The sequence below is a fragment of the Mytilus californianus genome, unplaced genomic scaffold, assembly GCF_021869535.1.
Source record: "Mytilus californianus isolate M0D057914Y unplaced genomic scaffold, xbMytCali1.0.p SCAF_13, whole genome shotgun sequence".
NCBI lineage: Eukaryota > Metazoa > Mollusca > Bivalvia > Mytilida > Mytilidae > Mytilus > Mytilus californianus.
In genome coordinates, this window is record NW_026262615.1 from 11,925,236 (window position 1) to 11,950,951 (window position 25,716).

Consider the following 25,716-nt stretch of genomic DNA (forward strand, 5'->3'; position numbering starts at 1 on the left):
AGACATCTATGTTGTTGAAGACTATATGCTATATTATGTTCCCATCTAAATATAATTTGACTACTTTTGTTCATCTAGTTGCTGTTGCATTGATGTATACCTCACGTCTAAAAGAGAGGCGGGAGATACCTATGGGATAGTTAAACTAGAATAGTCGAAAAATAGCCGACAGTGCTTAAGGCACACTTCAAATTAAAGGGTCATCTTTTAATCTAAAGATTTACTTAAATGGTATTCCAATACAATTAAATGCACTCTTCTTTTTTTACCCTGCCTCTCAGCTCTTCCTTACTAGTATTTCCATCGAAAAGTTAGATCATTTTGACATTACTGTTGGTTGAAAAACTTGAGCTTCAGATAATAGAATACTCCAAACAAATGCATAAAGATGTGTTTTCATATTTAATTTGATCATATATTATGTATATATATTATACATTATCATATATTATTTATCATTTATATAATTTGTATCATTAAAGAGTCATTTAAAGAGTCACTCAGAGTCTGATATATCCTCTCTTCTTCTTGAAGCTGGTTTCTAAAAAACACAATAAAAAATAAATAAAGGCAATAGTAATGCAAATTTTAAAATGAATTTTATACATAATGAAAATAAATGTAAGTTTATTGATTTAATTAAACGAACCAACTTTAAACATGTAGTAGGCATGATTGTTTTATTAGTTATTATTGGTTTTGAACTAGCTGATGAGTTAAGCCCTTTTCAACTGATTTTTATAGTTTGTTCTTATGTTGTACTATAACACCACTGTCCCAGGTAAGGGGGAGGGTTTGGCGACAACAAACTTAGTTTAACCCCGTCACATTCTCTATGTGCCTGTCCCAAGTCAGAAGTAATTTAGTGGTTGTTGTTTGTTGCTGTATATCATATTTGTTTTTCATTCATTGTGTTGTACTTAAATCAAGCCGTTAGTTTTCGCGTTTGAATTGTTTAACATTTTGTCATTTCGGGGCTGACTATGCGGTATGGGTTTTGCTCATTGTTGAAGGTCATACAGTGACCTTTAGTTGTAAACTTCTATGTCATTTGGTCTCTGGTGGAGAGTTGTCTCATTGACAATCATACCACATCTTCTTATTTTAATATAAAAGCAGTTAACTTTATGAATAAAAATAAATTGTTTAAATTGAATATTAGGTCTTGGACAAACACTTTGCCTTCAAGTATCTTAAATAACTCCTCTCTACTTTCTGTTCTGATGACACTTACTGCAAGCAATAAAAAATGTCTACATTTGTAATATAGTATGGCAAATCTCATTTTGAAAAGGTTCATTTAAACATAAAATAGAATACATGTAGAAGAAAATAGAAATCCAACTTGTAGGCAAAATGCGGAAACAGGATCTGTTTTTTTATCTATTAAAAATGAATACTCTGTTTTAGGTTTTGTTACAAACATCTTTCTTATAGATAGTTTTAACATGCAAGCTCATAATGTCATGCAGAGACGCATTTTTCCATTATAATTCAGCAGCAGCAAACATTTCTGAATTCTTTATGTTTATGTCAACTTTTTTAATGTGAATGCACTACAAAATATCATCTACAGGTGGGTGTTTTTGTACAGTGAAATTGTAGGTGAAACTCTAAAATTGTCTCTTAAGATGGTACCCCAACCTCAAAGTGCCTTTTGTGTGTACAAAGTATGTTTAAATGGAACAGCCCTAACTGCAATGTTATCCATGGGAAAATCTAATTTATTGTGGATTTTAAATATAACAGTCAAATATATATATGCAGTGAACACAATCTCTTGGTACTGTTCCAAAATTGATTGTGGTTTGGGGCATGGGATTCACTCAAATCAAATAATTGTGTGTGGTTGTATTTTCCTTTTAATTATAAGTAAAATGAAAATTTTATATCATAGGTGAATGGGGTCTTAATAATAACCCTCCCATGCCAACTCCCACCACCACTTTTCTGCATTTAATTTTCTGTAACGCCCTTACCTAAACAGGTTAAATAACAACAAAATAATAGATCTGATTATAATGATTTTTTTTTAATGCATAATTAGCAACAAAGATTATTAGTAGCATGTGTTTTTTTTATCTGGTCAGTCACAATGGTAACTATAGAGGCTCTCAAGAGCCTGTCGCGCTCATCTGTATCTACTGTGGTTTGGGAAATCATGTAAAATAAGGTTAAAATCATAATAAATAGTATTAGATACCCTAATAATGATTGAAGCCAATTTTGGTTTAATTTGGCCCAGTAGTTCAATCAAAAGCAGAAGATTTTTTAAAAAGTTTACAAAAATTACCAAAAAATTGCAAAAAATGACTTTAAAGGACAATAACTCCAATAAGATGTCAATTGACGATTTTGGTCATGTTGACTTATTTGTGGACCTTTCTTTGCTTGATATTTTTGCTGTTTACAGTATATCTCAATCTATAATGATATGCAAGACAAAAACTGCAAAATTTCCTTAAAACGAGATATCATTGCAAAAGGATGCTGTCATGAAAGTCTCCCAAACGAACATCAATTGAATACCCCTCCTCTCCAAAATTTATTTCACCCAGGGCCTGTATAATGCTGGAAATGCCTTTGTTTTTGGGAACACCCCTTCAAAAAAAATTTGGGCAGGGGTCTCCCTGACCCGCCAGGTCGGGAAGGGCATTCACCCAATATAAGTATGCTGAAAGAGACGATATAATAATGGTTTATAGAAAAGTAACACTGAATAATTCTGAAAATGGAAAATATTAAGCAGAAATTATAAGCACCCCCCTGAAAAAATTGCACCCTCCCATGGAAACAAATCAAGTCATCCCATTGTAGTCTTACAATAGTTACTGAAGACCCCTTATCATTATTTAAATTAGTTTTCAAGTTGTGACCAATTGAAATTGTTTTTTTACAATCATTGACTTCTATAGTAAACCCCTATGTTCTATTTTTAGCCATGGCAGCCATGTTGGTTGGACGGCAGGGTCATCAGATACACTTTTCAATCAAGATACCCTATTAAAAATTGTGGTTTTCAATCAAGATACCCTATTAAAAATTGAGGCTAAGTTTAATTCTATTTGGCCCAGTAGATTAAGTGGAGAAGATTTTTGTAAAAGATTACAAAAATTTACGAAAAATTGTTAAAAATTGACTATAAATTAAGGGCAATAACTCCTTAAGGGGTCAATTGACAATTTTGGTCATGCTGACTTATTTGTAGATCTTACTTTGCTGAACATTATTGATGTTTACAGTTTATCTCTATCTATAATAATATTCAAGATAATAACCAAAAACTGCAAAATTTCCTAAAATTACCAATTCAGGGGCAGCAACCCAACAACGGGTTGTCTGATTCGTCTGAAAATTTGAGGGAAGATAGATCTTAACCTGATTAATATTTTTACCCCCATGTCAGATTTGCTCTAAATGCTTTAGTTTCAGAGATATAAGCCAAAAACTGCATTTTACCCCTATGTTCTATTTTTAGCCATGTCGGCCATCTTGGTTGACGGGCGGGGTCATCGAACAAATTTTTAAACTAGATACCCTAATGATGATTGTGGCAAAGTTTGGTTAAATTTGGCCCAGTAGTTTCAGAGAAGAAGATTTTTGTAAAAGATTACAAAAATTTACGAAAAATTGTTAAAAATTTACTATAAAGGGCAATAACTCCTTAAGGGGTCAATTGACAATTTTGGTCATGTGTACTTATTTGTAGATCTTACTTTACTGAACATTATTGCTGTTTACAGTTAATCTCTATCTATAATAATATTCAAGATAATAACCAAAAACTGCAAAATTTCCTTAAAATTACCAATTCAGGGGCAGCAACCCAACAACGGGTTGTCTGATTCGTCTGAAAATTTCAGGGCAGATAGATCTTAACCTGATGAACATTTTTACCCATGTCAGATTTGCTCTAAATGCTTTAGTTTCAGAGATATAAGCCAAAAACTGCATTTTACCCCCTATGTTCTATTTTTAGCCATGTCAGCCATGTTGGTTGGCAGGCAGGGTCATCGGACACATTTTTTTAACTAGATACCCCAATGATGATTGTGGCCAAGTTTTCAGAGGAGAAGATTTTTGTAATAGTTAACGGACGACGGACGCCAAGTGATGAGAAAAGCTCACTTGGCTCTTTGGGCCAGATGAGTTAAAAATGTGGACAACTCTGTTATGTCTGAGCGTTGTTCATATCAAGGTAAACGTTGACAACTCATATCAAGTTATTTTTTTGCTTTTTAAAACCGTAAAAACACAGGATTGTTAGCTATCATTGGTACAAAGAAGATGTTTCTGTTGATTGATGCACCACTAGTTATTCTTCCAAGATTTCTGTACGAGTGCGGTAATTATTTGATGCCACAAACAGTTTATAATAAAATATATAACAATTTACCTTGTATTTAGGTCCTCCCGGCATATGAGGAGCATGCTTTAACACCTCAATCATGCAATCTTCTATTTCCTGTCTTTTGCACTTGTGCAACTTAAAACATGCTCCTGAAATAAAAAATGATATTTTCATACAAGAGTACACACGCTAAAATGTCTCGCCTGCTTTACTGACCATTGACTTTATGACGAAAGTAAAAAAGACAAAGGTTGTACAACAAGTATCACATAAACTTAACATTTTTAAAGATTCATGACAATAAGGTCAAGGTCAGATTAATCCTGTCAGACAGATATGTACACCTTACAATTATTCCATGCACCATATGTAGCTGACCTATTGCTTATGGTAATTAAAAACAGACCAAAACACAAAAACTTAACATTTACCAATGAACTATAAAAATGAGGTCAAAGTCAGATGATACCTGCCAGACTGACATGTATCCCTTACAATCATTCCATCCACAACATATAGTTGACCTACTGCTTATAGTATCTGAGAAACGGACCTAATCATGCAACTTTATCCTTGATCACTGATACATGAAATGAGGTCAAGGTCTGGTGAAAAACATAAATCCTTAAAGACCTTTTTTTTCTTCTCTTTTCATGTTTCATTCTGTCAGGTGGTTCAGGATACACAAGCTGGATGGATGGAAGGGCCCACAATATACTGCCTACTTCAGAAAGGGGGAATAAACAAGTATTTTGATCTACACCCATAATATATTTGTATCTGGAACAGCCCTAATGTACTTACTTATAAGAACTCTGTACAAGTTATGGTCCTGAAAGACCTTTTTCCCCTTTTTTCCCCTCAAGCTGTACAAAGATAGTATATTGTTAGTCACTGTTTTCTTCAGAATATTTCTCACTGTTTCTAGACATGTCGCTCCTCCAAAAGCAATAAGGAAAGATGCCTATTAGGGAGAAAAAAGAGCAATTTTATTTATATGAGAATAAAAAGGGGAAAAAATATCTTTATTGAATACAAGGATGATCAAAGAAATGTTTCTTCAAACAACTCATATTACTGCTAAAGGAGATAGTTCTATACAAAAACAAACAAACATTAATTAACAATTTTAAGTACTGAGGTAGTATCATGAAGTTTTTTTACAAATTTATAAATTACCACAATATTTTATCATGCAAGACATATTATTCCCCAGTTTTTCTAAAAAAAATTACTGTCCTAATAATGTTATGTAGAAAAAGGATTCAAAATGGGAAATTGAAGCAAATTTCAAAAGGGGAATAATCTAATTATACCTTAAGATCAGTGGGTTCCAGTATTATTTCAAAAATTAATTAGGGGACATCCAATAAGGGATCATAAATTTATTCTTAAGAGAAAGCTCAGAGCTTTTCAAGATTGCTCTTTTCGGCAGTTCATGCAACACAAATTAAATCCATAGCACTTCTATCGATAAAAAAGTATTAAAAGCATTGTGGAGTTATCACAATTTATTTATTTTAATAGATAAGAAATATTTCAATATGACTGAGTTGTAAAAGCATACAAACTTTCATCAAAATCCAAAATATTGCCAAATAAAGAGTATTTTACCTTAATACAATTAAAATAGTTCATTTTCAAATACAATGTATGAGGCTGGCGAAGAATTTTATAATTAAACTATATAGAGTTTTTTTTATTAGGCGATGTTCTAATCTTTTCTGATATAAATATTGTGTATGAATTTGACAGGAAATTATATAAAGACAATTTAATCAAAATAATTTATCCAACTTGTCAAAAGTAGTTTAATGCATGCAGAAGAAGTGAATTATTATAATTATACCAGTTTCTTAAAAATGAATTTAATATCAATAAAAGTATGACAGAAAATCTATCTCCATGTATATTATTCCTTCAAAAAATTACTCTCTTACCAATTTCTTTCTGGACTGCTTCTCCTCCAATTTAATTCCCCATTGGATGAAATCCTCAAGAGAATTTACTGGAGAGGGAAGCAAGTCTTCTATTTCATCATCTACTGCTGCTCCGGAAATGAGGGCAAGCTCTGCCTGGATGTTTTCTTGATTCTTTACCACATGTTTAAGGGTGCTCAATACTATCCGTTCAAAACCTGGAGCAATATAATTTGTAAAAAGGTTAAAAGTTTTATCCAGCCAAGAAAAGCCCCAAGCCCCCCTCCCATGAAAAAATCAAAAAGAAAACAAGAATGTGTCCATAGTACACGGATGCCCCACTCGCACTATCATTTTCTATGTTCAGTGGACCGTGAAATTGGGGAAAAAAATCTAATTTGGCATTTAAATTAGAAAGATCATATCATAGGGAACATGTGTACTAAGTTTCAAGTTGATTGGACTTCAACTTCATCAAAAACTACCTTGACCAAAAACTTTAACCTGAAGCGGGACAGACAGACGAACGAACGGACGCACAGACCAGAAAACATAATGCCCCTACTACTATCGTAGGTGGGGCATAAAAAAGAAAAGAAAAAAGGAATGTTAGTCAGACTTGCCTGATATGGATTGTATAAACCAAATATTGAAAACTGCTATGAGAATAAGATGCCAAAAAACAGTTGACTAGTTAACCTTATTAAGAATTTCTTATTTAACATATCAAAAAAACAACTTGTAAGAAATGCAGGGGCCTTGGTGGCCGAGTGGTCTAAGTAGTCGAACTACTGTATCACTAGCCTGTCAACACAGAGGTTGTGAGTTCCAATCCAGCACGTGGCAGGTGCGCTCGACTCCAATCTTAATTGACTAGGATTGTCAGTTTTCCTACCTTAGGTCGGTGGTTCTCTCGGGCTTCCTCCACCAATAAAAACTGACAGCCACGAAATAGCACAATAGTGCTGAAAGATGCGTTAAACACCAATCAATCAATCAATCAATGTAAGAAATGCAAACTTTTCAAATTCAGTGGACATTGGGATAGGCAGGATAAATTCGATGTAAAGGAAATGCTACAAAGCTACTACAACTTTATACACATTATCACAGACTTATCATAAATAGAAGACTTAGGCATAAAACTTAGGCCAAATCAACCAATACTGTATATAATATGTAGTTTTTAGAACTACCAATTAAGTAAATTTTTGAGATAAAAACCATAATTTTACACGGATGAATGTTCATTAAATTTCTATATTCATGTGTGGGGCAGAAAAAAAGTATCTGACCATAAGTTATGTATTTTCTAACTAATTATAAACTGTTCATTAATGAACTTAATTGTGTCATTTCACAAAATTGTTGTGACACTATTCCTTAGATGAATTTGAATAAAACATATAACAAATATTTGAACTATATTACTTTCCAAGGCTGTTTTTTTTGCAGAAATTACCTGCATTTCTTTCAATATTACTTACTGCTTGTGTTTTCTGGTAAATTTAATCGACCTTCCTCTGGTAGATCTGGGAGTATGCGAATTTCTCTCCGTCTTTCTTTCCTTCCTATGACAGATATTAACATTTTAAGATGAAATGCACTTTTTAAGTATTTTTTGGGTCAAATTAAAAACTTATAAACTAAAACTATAAAAAAACCTACAATTTCAAGGCTTTATAAAAATACATGTGTTTCGATCAACTTGATCAACACAAATTTTTAGTACCTACCCAAGACTTTTTTCATTATGGAACAAGCAATATTAAAATCAGACTATTTCAACTGTAAAAACCATGCAATTAATATTTTTTAAAATCATTTGCCTGCCTGTGGACCCTCATTTTTATTCAGAATGTTTGTGGGAACACAGATATTACTTTTTTAATCTTTGTAGAACATATAGTAGGTGTTACTTATTTTGGTTTGTATAGAAGTGAAAGAAAGATATATTATGCCAACATTAACAAATAAAAAAATCCTTTTAAATAATTTGTTGATACAGAGATATGTTTCACATGCATATAATTTATAGTAAAATGCAAATGTTGATATTAAAATGACAGTAATTTAACATGTAAAGTATGCAAAACACCATTGATATTAAAATGACAGTAATTTAACATGTAAAGTATGCAAAACACCATAAATCAATGAATCATGACTGATGGTTCAGGGCCAAATCATCTCCATGATTAATGTGTGCATCACTATATACCCACCCTCTTTTGAGACAGGGGTATAATTACCATGCAACATAATATTCTTTATAAACATACTTTCTAAGTTTTCCAATGCATATCAACTTAACTATTTTAGCTGACTTCATAAGAATAAGCAGGATATTAAGGTAGATCGGGTGTCTTTTTCTGAGCATCCCTTCGGGGCATGTTGCAAAAATACTTTTTTGTTTTAAAAATATTTTACCAAGTAGCATTCAATATACAACAAAATACCTAAACTTGAAATTTAAAGATTAAACTATCAAAAAATTAAGTGTCGTAAAGTATATTTAAAATTTCCAGAAAAAAATCCTTTTAAAATCAAGGGCAGATAATTAGACTGAATTTGATAGGACAATTTGTGTTTTGGGATTTTTCAAGAAAATAAGGCTGTGACCCCCCATCTTTATTTGATATTTCGGAAGTATTAATGAAAAGCAATTCTCTCATCGAATTTTAGCCAATTCTATCGTTTAATGTTTCCTCGATAAGGAAAAATTAAGTTTCCAGATTCCTCTATATAAACAATATAAAAATAACCCCAATTTTGTTAATTTCAATGTATTTTAACGAAAAAACAAGATCCGTGACCCCCAGTTTTAGTATTGAAATTTGAAAGTACATTGACCCAGAAGTCTTTTACTGACCTTTAAGAAAAATCTATAGTTGAACATTTAGACACCCCAGCTACCTTAAACTAAAACTAACTTGACTTAACCATGGTACTACCATTTAAAACAACTTACACATTGTTTGAATTTCCATATTCAATTTTAAAAGAATTTGAGAGATTGTTTCCAGACTGCATTCTATGGCATTGTCAATGTGTTCTCCTCCTGAATGTGTATGAAATACTAGCCTTGTGATGTTAAGCAACTGACAATCAATTGAGTGCATGTTACACTGAATTAGACAAATACAAAATTAATAAATGCAGAATATATCATTGGTGTGATTTTAAGGTACAAATGTATTTACAAAAGAAACTGGGATACCATTACAATCAAAACCATTACATACATGTATCTTCCACACTATGATAAAGATATTATGTTCTGTAAAATCTTACTTTCTGAATTTCCTAATGGCATGATAGGTGTACTTTGGCTATCCTGCTGATGATCTAAAAAATAATAAAATCATTAGATTTATATCATGCATATCAGTTGTAAAAACTTTTAATACCTGAGAGTTCCCTGTCTGATAAAGAAAAAAAGAATAAATCCCTGACTTCAGATATTAATATTAAGAAAGAATAAAAGAATAATGATTTTTAATAAAAATTATTTGAAGTTTAACAATCAGTTAAGGTAGGTCGGGTGTCTTTTTCTGAGCACCCCTTTTGGTCATGTTGCAAAAAAAAAAAAAAAAAAAACTTTTTTGGTTTAAAAATATTTTACTAAGTAACATTCAATATACAACAGAAACATCTAAAACTTGAAATTTAAAAATTAAACTATAAAAAAAAATGAATGTTGTAAAGTGTATTTAAAATTTTCAGAAAATAATCCTTTTAAAATCAAGGGCAGATAATTATATTGAACTTGATAGGACAATTTTTTTTTTGTATTTTTCAAGGAAATAAGGCCTGTGACCCCCTATTTTTATTTGATATTTCGGAAGTATTTATGAAAAGCAATTCTTTCATTGAATTTTAACCAATTCTATAGGTTACTGTTTCCTCAATAAGGAAAAATTAAGTTTCCCCCATATAACCCATATAAAATAAATCTGATTTCGTTAATATCTGTTTTTTTTAAAGAAAAAACAAGGTCTGTGCATGACCCCTAGTTTTTATCTTGAAATTTGAAAGTATGATAGTATATCAACCTAGAAGTCTTTTACAGAAATTTAAGAAAAATCTATTGTCGAAGATTTAGACACCCCAGCTACCTTAAATATGCAGCAATGACATAACAGTAAAACCAACAAGTTTTCATATTCAATCTTTTTTTTTAATCTGAATTTCCCGAGCATAGTTCCTCAATTGATTGTTTTGGGTGGTGGGTCAGAAGGAACTTAATATTAAATTTGGATGGCTGGTGATTGTTTAAGAAAAATACCCTTACCAATAAATTAAAACGTCATGTATGGTCAAATTAAGTGCATCCCAACCCCAAATACATTCATTTCTGGGCATTTCTGACTTTTGTCTATTGCACTAATTTATTTTGTTCTCCTGAATGTGCATGAAATACTAACCTTGTGATGTTTAGCAACTGACAATCAATCAATCTTGAGTGCATGTTACACTGAATTAGACAAATTAGACAAATACAAAATTAATAAATGCAGAATATATCATTGGTGTGATTTTAAGGTATTTACAGAAAAAACTGGGATACCATTACAATCTAAACCATTACATACATGTATCTTCCACACTATGATAAAGATATTATGTTCTGTAAAATCTTACTTTCTGAATTTCCTAATGGCATGATAGGTGTACTTTGGCTATCCTGCTGATGATCTAAAAAATAATAAAATCATTAGATTTATATCATGCATATCAGTTGTAAAAACTTTTAATACCTGAGAGTTCCCTGACTTATAAAGAAAAAAGAATAAATCCCTGACTTCAGAAATTAATATTAAGAAAAAACAATAATGATTTTTAATCAAAATTATTTTAAGTTTATCAATCAGTTTGTGGTGGGTCAGAAGGAACTTAATATAAAATTTGGATAGATGGTGGATGTTTTAGAAAAAATTGCCTGAACAATAAATTAAAACGATATTAAAGCCTTATATGTTCTGTTAAATCTTACTTTCTGAATTTCCTAATGGCATGATAGGTGTACTTTGGCTATCCTGCTGATGATCTAAAAAATAATAAAATCATTAGATTTATATCATGCATATCAGTTGTAAAAACTTTTAATACCTGAGAGTTCCCTGACTTATAAAGAAAAAAGAATAAATCCCTGACTTCAGAAATTAATATTAAGAAAAAACAATAATGATTTTTAATCAAAATTATTTTAAGTTTATCAATCAGTTTGTGGTGGGTCAGAAGGAACTTAATATAAAATTTGGATAGATGGTGGATGTTTTAGAAAAAATTGCCTGAACAATAAATTAAAACGATATTAAAGCCTTATATGTTCTGTAAAATCTTACTTTCTGAATTTCCTAATGGCATGATAGGTGTACTTTGGCTATCCTGCTGATGATCTAAAAATAATAAAATCATCAGATTTATTTCATGCATTTCAGCTGTGAACACATTTATATATATATTTTTTTATTTCCTATCAAATATTTATCCTAAAATTCTGATTCAAAGCACAGTATCTATAATTTGTCTTTTGTACTCAATAAACAATGCTAAGGTTTGCTCAATTTAAAATAGAAATTCCACTGATTCAACTAAAAGTGTAAAACAAATGCAGGTCAAAAGGAAGTAGAGAATTTCACTTACTAAGTACTGATGCATTTGGAGTCGAAGCTTTTTTCAGTTTTTTTCTTTTTGAAACATTCATTTCCTCTTCATCTATGTAGACAATAAAAAAAGAAATTGTGTTAATACAGGTCTATGATAACTATACAAATACTCTTCACTTATGAAATTATATGTACAAACTGCATGAGGACAGTCTTAGGCTTTTGACATTAAATTAAATTGTTGACACAGATATGTCATGTATGTCTCATAGATGTTCAATTAAATTTCAAAGAGACATAACTCTTGTAACAAGAATAGATCAGAGCTCATTTTCAAACTCACCCAAGACATTACGAATATAAACCTATGATATAAATTTCATTACAAGAAAAGTAGGTGTGAGAGTGCTTACAATGCAAATTTCTATATAACTGATTTTTCCAAGGGGCATGACTCTTTTAAAAATAGTTAATTGGCACTGATTTTCGAACTTGTAACACAATGGATAACCTACCAAATTTTACAAACCCTTTTGTTTTGAAATATAGTTAAACTAATTATGCTCAGATTGGACATTTGTAACTGAAAAAAGTATTAAAAAATATAATATAATTTACCATGTTTAAAAAATGCAAGGCATGCACATACATACTTCTTAAATCTTTATTCTTACCATCTGCATCACTTTTGGAATCTTGTTTTTCAAAGTTTTGTTGTTTGGTTCTTTGACCTCGTCCCATTTCTTCATTATCGTCACTTGACAAGTTTGATGTGTATTGCGCATCCCTGCACATCTGGATTGCACTTTCATATGTATCTGAAAAATATGGTGGTGGATATTGTACAGAAATGAACAGTAAAACAGAAGTAATTGCTTAACTGCAAAACAAGGCTGTTCAAGAATATTATGTTTGGCAAGGGGTGACACTGACTTAATTATTAATTTGATGTTTCAAGGTCAATTAGAAAGATTGTCTTAAAAAATTATTTGAATATTATGAATTTTGTCTATTTGAAAGATGCAGTCCAATTTTATGCTTCACAGATCAAAATGAAAAATTCATAGAACTTAAAGAACTATTGAAAGTACTTATCCATCATGTTCATCCTATTCACTGCTTACTTAGTGTTGTAGAAGGTTTTTCGGAAGACATGAATATTTTATTTATATGTACAATAATTGGCTTATTCCTAAGACCAAAACAAAATATAGGTGTGTTTCCTGTCAGCTACCCTATTTAGACAAGAGTGCACACGCTGAAATGTCTCGCCTGTTTTACTAACCATGATTGGTTTTATGTTGATAGTCCTAAAGATAAAGTTTTACTACAAGTATCACATAAACTTAAAATTATCAATGATCCATGAAAATGAGGTCAAGGTCATATAAACCAAGGCAGACATACATGTACACTTTACAATCATTCCATGCATCAAATATAGTTGACCTTATTGCTTATAGTATCTAAGAAGCAGACTTAAACAGGAAAACTTAACACTGACCAATGAACCATGAAAATGAGGTCAAGGTCAAATGACACCTGCCAGTCAGACATGTACACCTTACAATCATTCCATACACCAAATATAGTTGACCTATTGCTTATAGTATTAGAAAAACAGACCAAAACACAAAAACTTAACATTGACCAATGAACCATGAAAATGAGGTCAAGGACAAATGACACCCGCCAGACAGACATGTACACCTTACAATCATTCCATACACCAAATATAGTTGACCTATGGCTTATAGTATTAGAAAAACAGACCAAAACACAAAAACTTAACATTGACCAATGAACCGTGAAAATGAGGTCAAGGTCAGATGAAACCTGCCAGACTGACATGTATCCCTTACAATCATTCCATACACCACATATAGCTGACCTACTGCTTGTAGTATCTGAGAAACGTCCTAATCACGTAACTTTAACCTTGATCACTGATCCATGAAATGAGGCTGAGGTCAGGTGAACCCTGTCTGATGGACATGTAGACGTTGCAAGGAACCCATATACCAAATATAGTTATCCTATTACTCATAATAAGTGAGAAATTTACATAACAAAAAAACTGTAATTTTTTTTCAAGCAGTCGCTGAACCATGAAAATGAGGTCAAGGACATTGGACATATGACAGACGGAAAGTTCGTAACATAAGGTATCTGCATACAAAGTATGAAGCATCCAGGTCTTTTACCTTCTGAAATATAAAGCTTTATACAAATAGTTTACGCCGCCGCCGGATAGTAATACCTATGTCTCACTTTCTGCGACTTTCGTCGCAGGCGAGACAAAAACCTGTATATTTTTGTAGGCTTAATTATAACATTATATTAAGTTACCTGTGTAGTGAAGTATTCTAATAGAATACTTTACCCACTTCTCCTTGTCTGCAATTTCGGCCTTTCTGGCCTTCAATGAAACATTTGTCCTAGGCCAATAACAAAACATACCCTACAAAAAAATATATGAACCAACTCTAAATTGCTAGATAAAAGTCAGATTATTATTTTTGTTTTTGTTTTTGTTGTTTAAATTCTACTTATTCCAAGATGATTACCTACTTCCTCTATTCAATTATATTTCCCTTCACTGTTTTTAGGTTTTTCCTTTAGTCATTCATCTGACATATAGCATATCAATTTTCTTCTTCTTTTGCCAAATGTTTGCCAGTTTTGCAAGATTATTGAAGATGTGGATTAGGTATTTGATACATAATATGATAGCTTATACGCTTTTGAAACTTACACCGTTTAACAGAACACTTTTCTCATAGATATATTTATTTTCTAGTTTATCATGCATTAGTCTTGCATAACTTTAATTAATATTAAAAGCTCTAGTCTCTAAGTTGGGTTTTATTAGGAATCGTAAAATTGGACAAAAGGATAGGTATGGCCCTTTTTCTAGGGTGAGAAATAGTTATGTACAGTCTTCACAAGAAACCTTAAAATTGTCTACTTTAACTTACATCTGGTTTGCTATCCAACCATCCCTGGTGTACAATTGCTACTGATGGTGGATCATCATTTGTGAATTCTACTACTGCATATGAAAAAGCCATAGATCTGTAAAATATAAAAAAAAAAATCATGGCTGCCTCAAAGCAACATGTCAACATATAACGTAAATTGACATAAGTATTCGTCAGTATGAGGTTTTTTCTATATTCTGCTCGAGTTTTTTAAATCTTAAAAATTATAAATATTATAAAAATAGATTTACGCGACGACTGTAATCAAGTAAGGGTAAATAACGCAAACGATAGCGAATAAAAGCGTTAAGAACCCATGTTTTTGGCATATAATTGGGTTTTCCTTTGAATTAATTGGGTTATTGAACCCTGCAATGGGCAATTGCATTGGGTTTTTAATTATTTTTATTGCGTGATCACGCAAATACGCAGCTTATCTGGAGCTCTGGTATGGCATGTACTTAGTTCATCAGCTTGTTTTATATTTTGGATGTGTTTTTCAACTTTGCTGAGTGGTATGTTTTGAAAATCTGACTAAAGTTCAGAACACTAAACAAATAAAAAAAAATAAGTCATTTCCTAAATAAGTAAGAAAATGAACACTAAATTTGACAACAGCAGAACATTTCGATTATCCCTTACCATATTAAAAGTCATGCAGTATAGCTAAGACAACAATATTGCTCTCATTTTCCTTATTAATCAAAATTGCTTGTTTTCCCAGTTTTTTAGATTGTACATGTTCAACAGTAGAAAATCTTTTGTCAAAACTATAAACTCCTATCATTCTTGAATCACATGGTGTATGGAAATAGGCTTGATTTCTTGAGTATACTCTGCACAACATTAAAGCATTGCCGTCTTCATCATGATTATTTGTTTCTGATAATAACTGACAGAACCTGTTTTGTCCAATTAAGTAAGCATTGTCAGATTGCTGAGATGAGACTTTTATTTCATTTTGTTTTCTTTGCGCATCCATGCTGACTAAATACGTCTGTGATTCTTTAATTCTTTTCACTATCTGGGTTAAAGGTTTCTTTCCCGACCGCACCATCTTTTTTAACCTTTGCAAATAATTTTCAAATTCAAATGCTCCACAATTATCAAGACCTCCATATTTTTCAGCATCGTCAGAAATGTGAAGCATACTATGGACATTGTATACAAGGAACTCTTGACCATAAAGGTTTCTGCCTTCATTAACAAAGAAATTTAATAGATTTCGTGCATAACTAACATGTTCATTCACTAAACGTGGAGATACTAAAATGCATATAGCTACACTCAAAGACATAAAATGAGCATATAAATCAGGTCGTAAAATTCCTTTTAAAACTATTTTCCCAGTGTATAATAAAAATTGCCTGAATTCAGTTGCCTTCCATCTGTCTATTTCATACAAGCTTCTGGGTTTACGAGCAAATTGTTTTGGAATAAATTCAGCTAACTGTACCAACTTTGAACTTATATCTTGAATGTTTTGAGCTGACATCCTTATGCGTCGTGACCCTTTCCCCCTCATCCACAATAGAAGAAGTCGTTTCATAACACCAAGACACGCTTGGTGCATGTAATCAATAGGGAATTGATTAATCATGTCTATATTTAATTGACAAAAAGGGGAATGTCTGTGATGGTGTTCTTCTTGATCTTGATTTCTGAAACTAACGTCTGTTCTAAGTTGCATATTCTCAGTATCTTGGTATGTGATACGTCCACACCAGAAACCAGTTTGATTACATCTGTCACAACCATAATATCCACTAAATAACTTTATCCCTTTCATCATTGCTTTTGCAGGTGCATCACATACTACACATCTAAGCTTCACTCTTACTTCTTTACCGTTAAATTTAAAGCCATTTTGTAATAAAGAGTCCAATTCATCTATTGCTTCCTGTAGAAAATCAAGATTAGTAGGTTTTGAAGGACCTATTGTTAAAACATGAGGAAATACTCTTCTTGGTTGTAAGTGAATTTCACATAAAATTGGCCACAATGCTGTATTTGTACTTTTAAAAAGAGGAAGACCATCTATGTTCAGAGAAATATCTACGGATTCAACATTATCTGTTACCATCTTTGGATACTGTCCAAATGTTTTCAAAAGTTCAATTTCAAGTCCAAAATTATAATAATCCATTCCAGATATATTTGTTGTCTCAACTTCTCTAACTGTTTTCAACAAAGTACGACACGTTCCTGGCAAGTTTTGATGACCATGCTCTTTTAAAATTTTCAAGAGGGCATCAACAGCATTATGATTTACTTGAAATGTGTTAGTCCATACAGCCAGTTCTTCTAACAGAGTATCATCCTCATCTGGATTAAAATCAGTATCAGTGTCAACAGACAAAGTTTCAAATTTCTCAACAGAATCCCAATCTATATCAGGTAAACCACTTGAACTATTATCTGACTCCAGCTCATGACCACCTTCATCAGAAGGTGATAAATTTCCTTCTGTAGTCATGGTAGTCATTGGTTGACTAGTTGAAGGTAAATCCACTGAATGCAAGTTTTGTAAAGCGCACTTATTTGCTTCCAAGTTACTCATGTTACTACATGTACTAGCAGAAAGGAATTCACATTCTTCGTCACTACTGGAAAAATGACTTTCAGCAGAAATTCTTGCTTTCTGTCTAGCATTCGCAATCCATTTTCTTTTGTATTCGTTCCTCTTCCTCTTCTTATCAGACATCCTGTGACAATAAAAGTTAAAAAAAACTTATACTAGGGAGGTCAGAAAATTTATGTTTTAAGACTCTAATAGAGAATTTATAAGAAGCAGTTGATTCGTAAGTAGAATATAGTTTCCGGATCCACTCCTGCTGAGAAATTCTCTAGCTTAACACATTTCTGGTAAAAGGACTGTCTACCATTTGACCATAAATCAAGGAAATTTCATATTCTATTCTTTGAAAGTCATAAATAATTGTATCCACACGGTTCACGTCTATATTTGGGCATTTGACAAGTTAACAAAAGCTAAATTTAACTTACAATATAATAATAGTAATACATCTGGTACATGTTGACTCTGCCATTGTTCAGAGAGTATAAAGTATATTCAATCATAACCATGATAACTGAGACATTTTGTGTATAAAATAAGATAAAGGCAATTATCAGCTATTAATATACAACAAAAAATAATTATTTGAATGTGTAGAGTCATTTGTGCTTTACATAGTTTTGAATGTATATATATATGTTAATTTCATTTTCAATTCAACTCGCCTTTAATTACCCAAATATAGTTTTTTTGGCCCCAATGGCTCTGCATACTTTAATTATTCCAGATTTTTGTTTGAAATTATCTTCATTAGACTGCCATACCAAGATCTGACAGTTTCACTCAGACCTAAGCTCTTTTGTGCATGTTGTGGGCAATTGTGTTAAAAAAAACCATGAAATTAGAAAATTCCCAATTGTTTGTGGATATCTCTTTCTTTTAACTTGACGTCTTTCACGTTTGGACGGGTCCATCATCTATGAGATGAAAAATTGTACGGAATTATGACAAAAAAGAAAAACAAACTTATTGTGAGGCCTTTTTAACATAGGCTTTGATCCACAAACAATATTTCAAGGTCAGTTTAATGATTGTCTACTTTTAGAAACTCAAACACTATGGATTATTTTAAGATTTTATTTTTTTTAGAACACAATGTGTAATCATTTCTGATAATGTTTTAACATGCTAAAATAATGCATTTTATTTCAGGAAAATCCTGCTACGCAGATATTTTTATTTATATTTCAGGGAAAATTTATTTCTTAGGGTCGGTGGGAATAAAAAAGCATGAAATGTCTGATTTTTTTTCTGAAAATCGGAAAAATTTGGTCGGCGGATATGTAAACCAACAAATTAAAAAAAACTCTTGCCTTAGGTTAACAGAACTGTCTTATATCTGAACTCGTCCTGAACATGAATGAAATATTTGCTACTGGACGTTAAGCAACCAACAATCAATCAATCTTATATCTGAAAAATATTATAACTGCAAATTTAAGACATGTAAGATAATATATATCAGTAACTGACTTTAAGTTCAAGCTCCATATGGTTAAATAACAGCAAGTGCAAAGAAAATAAGCAAGTAATGATAAATTTAATATTAATCAATGACTTGTAAAATCTCTACCAATTAATTATAATTATAACAGGTAAACCATCACACATTGTTCTTAAATATTCATTTAGGTGCAATCCAATATTGTGTAAATATAAATATAAAAAATATGTAGATATACATATACATCAAAATGAACAATCATAGTGTTATAAGGTAACCCAAAACCACATTTATATAATAATCAAGTCTAATAAAAGAACACAGTTCCAATGTCCCCGGCGTTGCACATATTTTATCTATTCAAGGGCAAAAAAATTTTATTGTTTGGTTCTTTAAATTTTTTATAAATATCTTAAGAGAAATGAAGGCTTGAGAGCAAATACAATGCAATTTCCAATAAATACATAATATTTCCAAGGGGCATAACTCTTTTAAAAATAATTGATCGGGACCAATTTTCGAACTTGTCTGAGACATTGCTGATATAAACCTATGATATAAGTTTCATAAAAATCTGGCAAGAATTGTACAAATAAGAGCACTAACAATGCAATTTTCAATATAATGAATATTTCAAAGGGGCATAACTCTTTTAAAAATAATTAATCGGCACTGATTTTCGAACTTGTCCAAGACATTGTTATTATAAACCTATGATATAAGTTTTATGAAAATCTGGCAAGAATTGTACACTTGAGAGCGCTAACAAGATCGGACGGACAGACGCCCGGTATTTCTATGTCGCGAGGGGCACAATAAATCTTAAGAGCCTGAATTGCTCACCTGGAAAAAATATGCCATTTTATATTCTAGTTTTACCTTTATTGAAATTAGTTAAATACTATCTTGTAGATCTTGTTTTGCTGATCATTTTTGCAGTTAATAGTTTCTAGTACCTATCTATGTTACTTTTTGCGGCTTAGTACATGTATTGGGAAAAAAGCAAAAATATTTTTTGTATATATTTTCAAGCGAAGCATACACCCACTCATAATTCAAAGTATCGGAAAACAGGAAGAAGGTGTCTACTAGATCCAAAAGGCACATGCATACACCTTTTATCTCATCATTGTTAGGCTACTAACAACATTTAAAATCATTCTAAAAAGTAGTACTCATCACCATGATCACTCATTCACTGTTAATTTGTTGACCAATTATAAAGTCATTCTGTTCAATTGTACTTGTGAAAAGAAAAGTGCGAAGAAAGTTGACTCAACATAAATCAGACATCTGATAATTTTGTTGATAAGAGGAAGTACGTAAGACAGTGAGTAGATTTTGACATTTAGATACTTTTGCTCTGTCTGTAATGCTTTTCAAGACAAAAGACGATCAGCTGTTCTGTTTCTGAATAACAAGATTTTTTAAAGACTGTTATATACATCATGTACATATACAATATTGTACAATATTCCTACACTGTGCTAAATTGTTTTTATCCAGCAATTTAACATTGAGCTTAAATGTATTGTTTTTTTCCTTCCCAATTGTTGAATTTGTTTTTGAACAAAATTGACCTAACTAACGCAGACCACAAATTGAACTGTTTTTTTTATATTTAACATTGGCACCTTTTTTCTTTCAACATGTGTAAAAACTTTGAAAAAAATAAGACTTACAAAAATGGCTTTTTAAACTTTATGTCTATGTAATAAAATTATGAATAGAAAATTAGGGGTAAGCACCCAAAATTGTAATGGCACTACATGGATAAAACCAGAGGAATTCTGAATATCTGACAAAAAGTCATAAACAAGATCAGCGAACACCCTATAAGCATTTGACCCTTATGTTCTATTTTTACCCATAGTGGGCATACTTGCTGACTGACAGGAATAAAAAACAATAATTTATACTAGGTACCCTGAGGATCATTCAGTCCAAGTTTAGTTAAAATCAAAGGAGATTTTTTTTTAATCACAAAGGATGCCAAGTGATGGCATATGATCACATGACCTTTTTAATTTACCTAGTTGAGTCAAGGATTTGTCTCACTATACAGATCCTTGGTTGAGCTAACAAACAAAAGCTAATAAAAGTACTAAATGAAGTATTATGTATAAATGGTTGCACTCTGTGAAATTTATGTTATTTCAGGAAAATCATATCACTTTCAGTCAAGGGTCTATAAAAAAGGGGAAAAATTACACTCTATGATATCACCCTATATTTCTTTAGCAGATGCCTAAAGAAAAAGATATCAATCAAAATGGTGCTACTTAAAAAATTACATGTACTTGTTGTAAGAAAATTTTTGTAGTTCTCAGCATAAAAAGAGATTATTTAAAGCTTACTTAATTAACATGCATATACAAGTATAATCTACATGAAAAAAATATATAAGGATTATTCCTTGACTGACAGAATACAACCATTTTAACATTTGTGTTGAAAATTTTATATACATTGTTTCAACTTAAAATAGTTAACCATTTACATAATTTGCAGCCAGAAAATGTACAACAAAATAATGATGGAACTATGTACTCTAATACAATGCAATTTTAATTATATATAGCTAATAACTTTGCAAAGCAAGCAATGTGTACAATAGTCCATTGCTTGCATATAATTAGAATTTTTGATAAAGACAGTTTTCAAATTTCCAAAAACTTATATATAAATAATAAATTTTTACTTTTACTTGAATATTTTATTTAATAACAGTTAAATCTTTTTTTGTTCACTGTAAATTTGATACAATTACAAACATAATTATTTGTTTTTAGTGTACACGTTTTTCTTAATACTGCAGACCCAAATTTAGCAGAGTAGATCAATCTGCATCTCATTATTTTTTAACATATATATATACAGATATTTTCAGAAATTCTGGTGTACACATGGCCATATTTCTTAAGAACTTTAATCCTAACCCTTACCGAGCTATACCTGACCCTACTGCTAAAGTTCCTCAAGTTAATGAAGGTACTGGATTCTTGTGTTGTGGGCACATAAATGTATACATATATTAATTCATGTCTGGTTGTGGGAGGTTTTGACTGAAAGTTTGAAATATCAGTATTAAATTTCCAATTTATATTTGATTGATTTGGACCGACTCTTTTCAAGAACTCTAAATTAATTGGGCGAGTTTACTTTTGTCAGTTTTGTGTCAAATTATTCCCGTATGAAAATTTCAACAGGAGTTCAACTGGACTCCAGCTGGACTTGAGACGTATTCCAGTCTGACTTTGAAAAGTCCAGTCTGACATGAGCCGTACACGTACTTTTTCTTATACTTGGGTTATTAGCCAGCCGGTATTTTCTTAAAAGTCCAACCGCACTTTTTGTAATGCTGACAAGAAAATAAACACGGCTGGACTTTTGAGGAAATTTATTCTTTCTGTAGAATGATCAGCAGGATTTTTGTCTTAGAAAATTTTACATTCATTTATGAGCAGGAATTTAGACTTAGAAAATTTTCATCAGCCAGATCTTATACCCTTACAAAAATAAAAAGTTTGCCACAATAGATTCTTTTCTTTGAAAGGAACAATTCTTTCAAAATGTAAAACAGTTAAAAATGAAAGTTTGCAAGTAATAATAATGATAAAATAATTTTTTGCAATATACTTTTAGTTCAAACTATAAGATGTGATACTTTCCCTAGATTTTCAATTCCATCATGGAATATTAAACATAGACTGTTGATGGAAAGTTAAAATTTAATTTTGGTGACTTTTGATTGAATTATATCCAAGTTAATATGTTTAATACAACAATTATTTAACATTTCTACTTTTTTCATAAAAAAAAAACACTAGCAACATCTGTTACAGGTTAGATTTATACATTTTCTAGTATATTTATATTCAATTAGATGAATGCATAAAATTAATAATTATCATTCATTCTTAAACATCAATTAGAAACTTGAGCCATATAACAGTGATTTAATAGCAGTTAGTCTTATAGAAATGTGCCATCTGTTTTCAATTAACCTCAGTCTGGACAGGTCACAGGAAGTTCTATCTCCACAGAGATTGAGGCCATATGTAGGAGAACACATTTCGAAATACATATTTCTGCAATTACTATCACTTATTAAAAATTTCATAATTAAACAAATTAATAATTGATTTTCTTTTTTTAATATATCACATATTCAAAATTAAGGCACATGCAATTAGTCATAAGAGGAACATTTAAAACAACTCCTTAAACAACCTCATGTATTGCAATACAACAACTTTGAATTTGGAATAAACACTGAGGAAGATGTGTCTTCTTTCTTGAACAAAATGAGAATTTTACATAATTGGATGTAAAGCAAATGTTTGGAAGTAGTTCTTTTCACATTAAATAGAGAAGATGGATCCTTCTGACTGGCATCAATGAGAATTTAGGAAGATTGCTGTTTGCATGTGTTTTGGATTGCATATTCTGGTAAGTACAATAAATTGAATTCCACCATTTTGGTGATATAATCTGATATGCTCTTTTTATTCAACATATTAATAAAATAATTACAATATTATAAATATAGCTTAATTCTTATTTTTGAAGAGTGAAAAAGAATAAAAAACCTAAATCAAATATTTTATATTCATGCAATAATTTTCATCTTGTCTGTTATGTCACTGTCACTTCCTGTTTTGAATTGTTATGTTAAAAAATGTATTGTTATATTTTTTATTCCCTCTGTATTAAGGAATGGTTATTATTTGAGTTGTTTTGAAAGTTTTTTGATTTCTACACTTTGAGTAACTTTATTTTATTTTTAGCCACTTTAAAATTATTTAGGCTATTATAACCACAATTTTTTAGAAGTTAGCATTTAGCTTCTCAATTCCCCATTTCTTGGTTTTGCCAGTAAGACAGTACAAAAAAGAAAAAGAAATAACCAGTATATATGCATAATATCATCTGTTTTTTTTTTTTGTATTTTCAGATTATAGCAAGGGATCGATGCATGATGCAAATCAAATCAGAAGAATCAACCATCTGAAGAAAAACAGAGCAGTGGCGGATCCAGGGAGAGGGTTCCGGGGGTCGGAACCCCCCCCCCCCATTATTTTGACAATCAATGCATTTGAATGGGGACATATGGTTGGACCCCCCCCCCCCCCCCCCCTTATTCTGAGTTAGGAACCCCCCCTTTTGAAAATGGCTGGATTCGTCCCTGCTGAAATCATCTTTAAAAGTCAAACTGCACTTTTTGAAGTCCAGCTGGACTTTATAGAGTTCAGCTGGACTTTTTAAAGTTCAGCCGGACTTTGTAAAGTCCAGATGAACTTTATAGAGTCCATATTTTTGCCAGAAATGCCGGCTGGTTTTTTTTTCAGACGTACCTTAATTAAAGTCCAGCTGGACTTAAAGAACCGGACTCCTGCTAATTTAAATATTTCGAGCCGGTTTACGGCTAATTTCGCTGAAAGTCCAGCCGGGGTATCTATTATCTATTATAAGCAATTCAAAGAAAATTCCAAATGAATATTATAAGTACGGTTCTCAGTACGGCTACAGTACGGCTACTGTCCGGCTGGAGTACGTGTCAAGTTTTTCATACGGGAGTTCAAGTTGTGACTTCTTGGAATTCTTTTAATTTTTGATCTGATGCCTTAGCCTGGCTTAGGCTTAAATTTAATTTCTGTGAATGACTTGGGGAATATTAAATATCAAATTAAAATATAAAATACCCTCCGCAGCAGAGTTCTTGAAATCTTTTTTTCCCTGATGGTCCTTGAAGAATTAAAATCTGATGGTCCTCACTATTAATAGTATTATTTCTATTGCAAAATACAAAAATTGTGTTGGTTCTTGAATAATTTTGTTGGTCAAAGCCTTCGGACAACCACTTTTTGAGAACTCTGCCACAGGCATCATTATCATCTTCACTAGTCTAGTCCAAATAATTATGATGTCTTGAAAGGCTATTTAACATTTTTTGCTGTGACGGGGACGGCTCACAGCAAAAAATTAAAATAGCCTTTCAAGACGTACATCATAATTATTTGGACTACTTCACTAGGGTTGGGACCACCCCAAGTTAAAAGAACCGAAGGCCATTATTTCCTTATGAAAAATTATGTATGGCACAGGAACTGGATCTGTATGAAATTGTTTGTAAATTGTAGAACCCCCTTCCGTCCCCCTGAAAATCTGACGTCAGAAATTTGCAAAAAAGTTTTCGTGGATACGGAAAAAGCACTTCCTTACCAAAAGTGGTTAATTAAAACTCACACACACACATATACATCCGTCTTCCTGCTTACCTTGGTGTGTTATTTGATATGCTGAGGCTGTATTATAATTTATAGTGAGTCGTGTGAGATGTCGGCAGAAGATAGTTCTAAGAGCGGGAAATATTGAAAGAAAGCAAAGCTATAAGTTCTAAAATATTTTTTTTCAAAAACTAACAAAATTTTTTATTTTTTTATAGATATATAAACGCTATTTGCTTTTATTTAAACATATCGTTATTAGTTGTTGAAAATAAGTTTAGAATTTATAGTTCGAAACTAAAAACCGCGTAAAATCCGTCTTTACCCACGTGACTATATCACAGTTTAAACATTAAATTTAAAAAATTATATTTTCAAAGTACGTTTATGTTTCCCCTTCGACTTAGCTCGTGTTACAGAAGTTCAACTTAACTTTCCTTTTTATATTGCTCGTTATATTGTCGATATGAAGAAAAACTACTTTTTTAAATGTTAAAACAACGTTCCATCAGAGACATATAATATATTTCTCTGGTTCCATGAATAAACGTTATAATATTACGTTATAACAAGGTCAGTAACTAAACGTTTCTTAGGTCAG

General features: G+C 31.5%; 1 protein-coding gene across 13 annotated transcripts; it reads right to left on the minus strand.

Annotated features, from left to right (window-relative positions):
* Positions 1–383: 383 nt before the first annotated feature.
* LOC127723179 (uncharacterized) lies at positions 384–25,716 on the minus strand. 13 transcript variants are annotated; one of them, XM_052229692.1, is made up of 14 exons: positions 25,167–25,716; positions 14,861–14,957; positions 14,232–14,343; positions 12,557–12,700; positions 11,920–11,991; positions 11,619–11,672; positions 11,267–11,320; positions 10,915–10,968; positions 9,565–9,618; positions 7,758–7,841; positions 6,292–6,488; positions 5,156–5,315; positions 4,397–4,500; positions 384–541 (listed from the first exon to the last, which is right to left on the minus strand). In XM_052229692.1, exons 2-14 carry the CDS (start codon positions 14,951–14,953, stop codon positions 497–499), a joined length of 1,227 nt encoding a protein of 408 aa, XP_052085652.1. In that variant the 5' UTR covers positions 14,954–14,957; positions 25,167–25,716; the 3' UTR covers positions 384–496. The 13 variants fall into 13 exon arrangements, with proteins under 13 accessions (XP_052085652.1, XP_052085651.1, XP_052085655.1 ...); XM_052229691.1 differs by lacking the exon at positions 25,167–25,716 and adding an exon at positions 15,506–15,906; XM_052229695.1 differs by lacking the exons at positions 9,565–9,618; positions 25,167–25,716 and adding an exon at positions 15,506–15,911.

What these genes read in the sequence shown, in the direction of transcription:
- LOC127723179 (XM_052229692.1), bottom strand. Translation starts at nt 14,953, where the DNA reads ATGGCTTTTTCATATGCAGTAGTAGAATTCACAAATGATGATCCACCA. An exon ending in GCCATTAGGAAATTCAGAAA is followed by an intron (nt 9,619 to 10,914) that starts GTAAGATTTTAC and finishes ATTATTTTTTAG; the next exon opens with ATCATCAGCAGGATAGCCAA. An exon ending in CGGGAGGACCTAAATACAAG is followed by an intron (nt 542 to 4,396) that starts GTAAATTGTTAT and finishes TGTGTTTTTTAG; the next exon opens with AAACCAGCTTCAAGAAGAAG.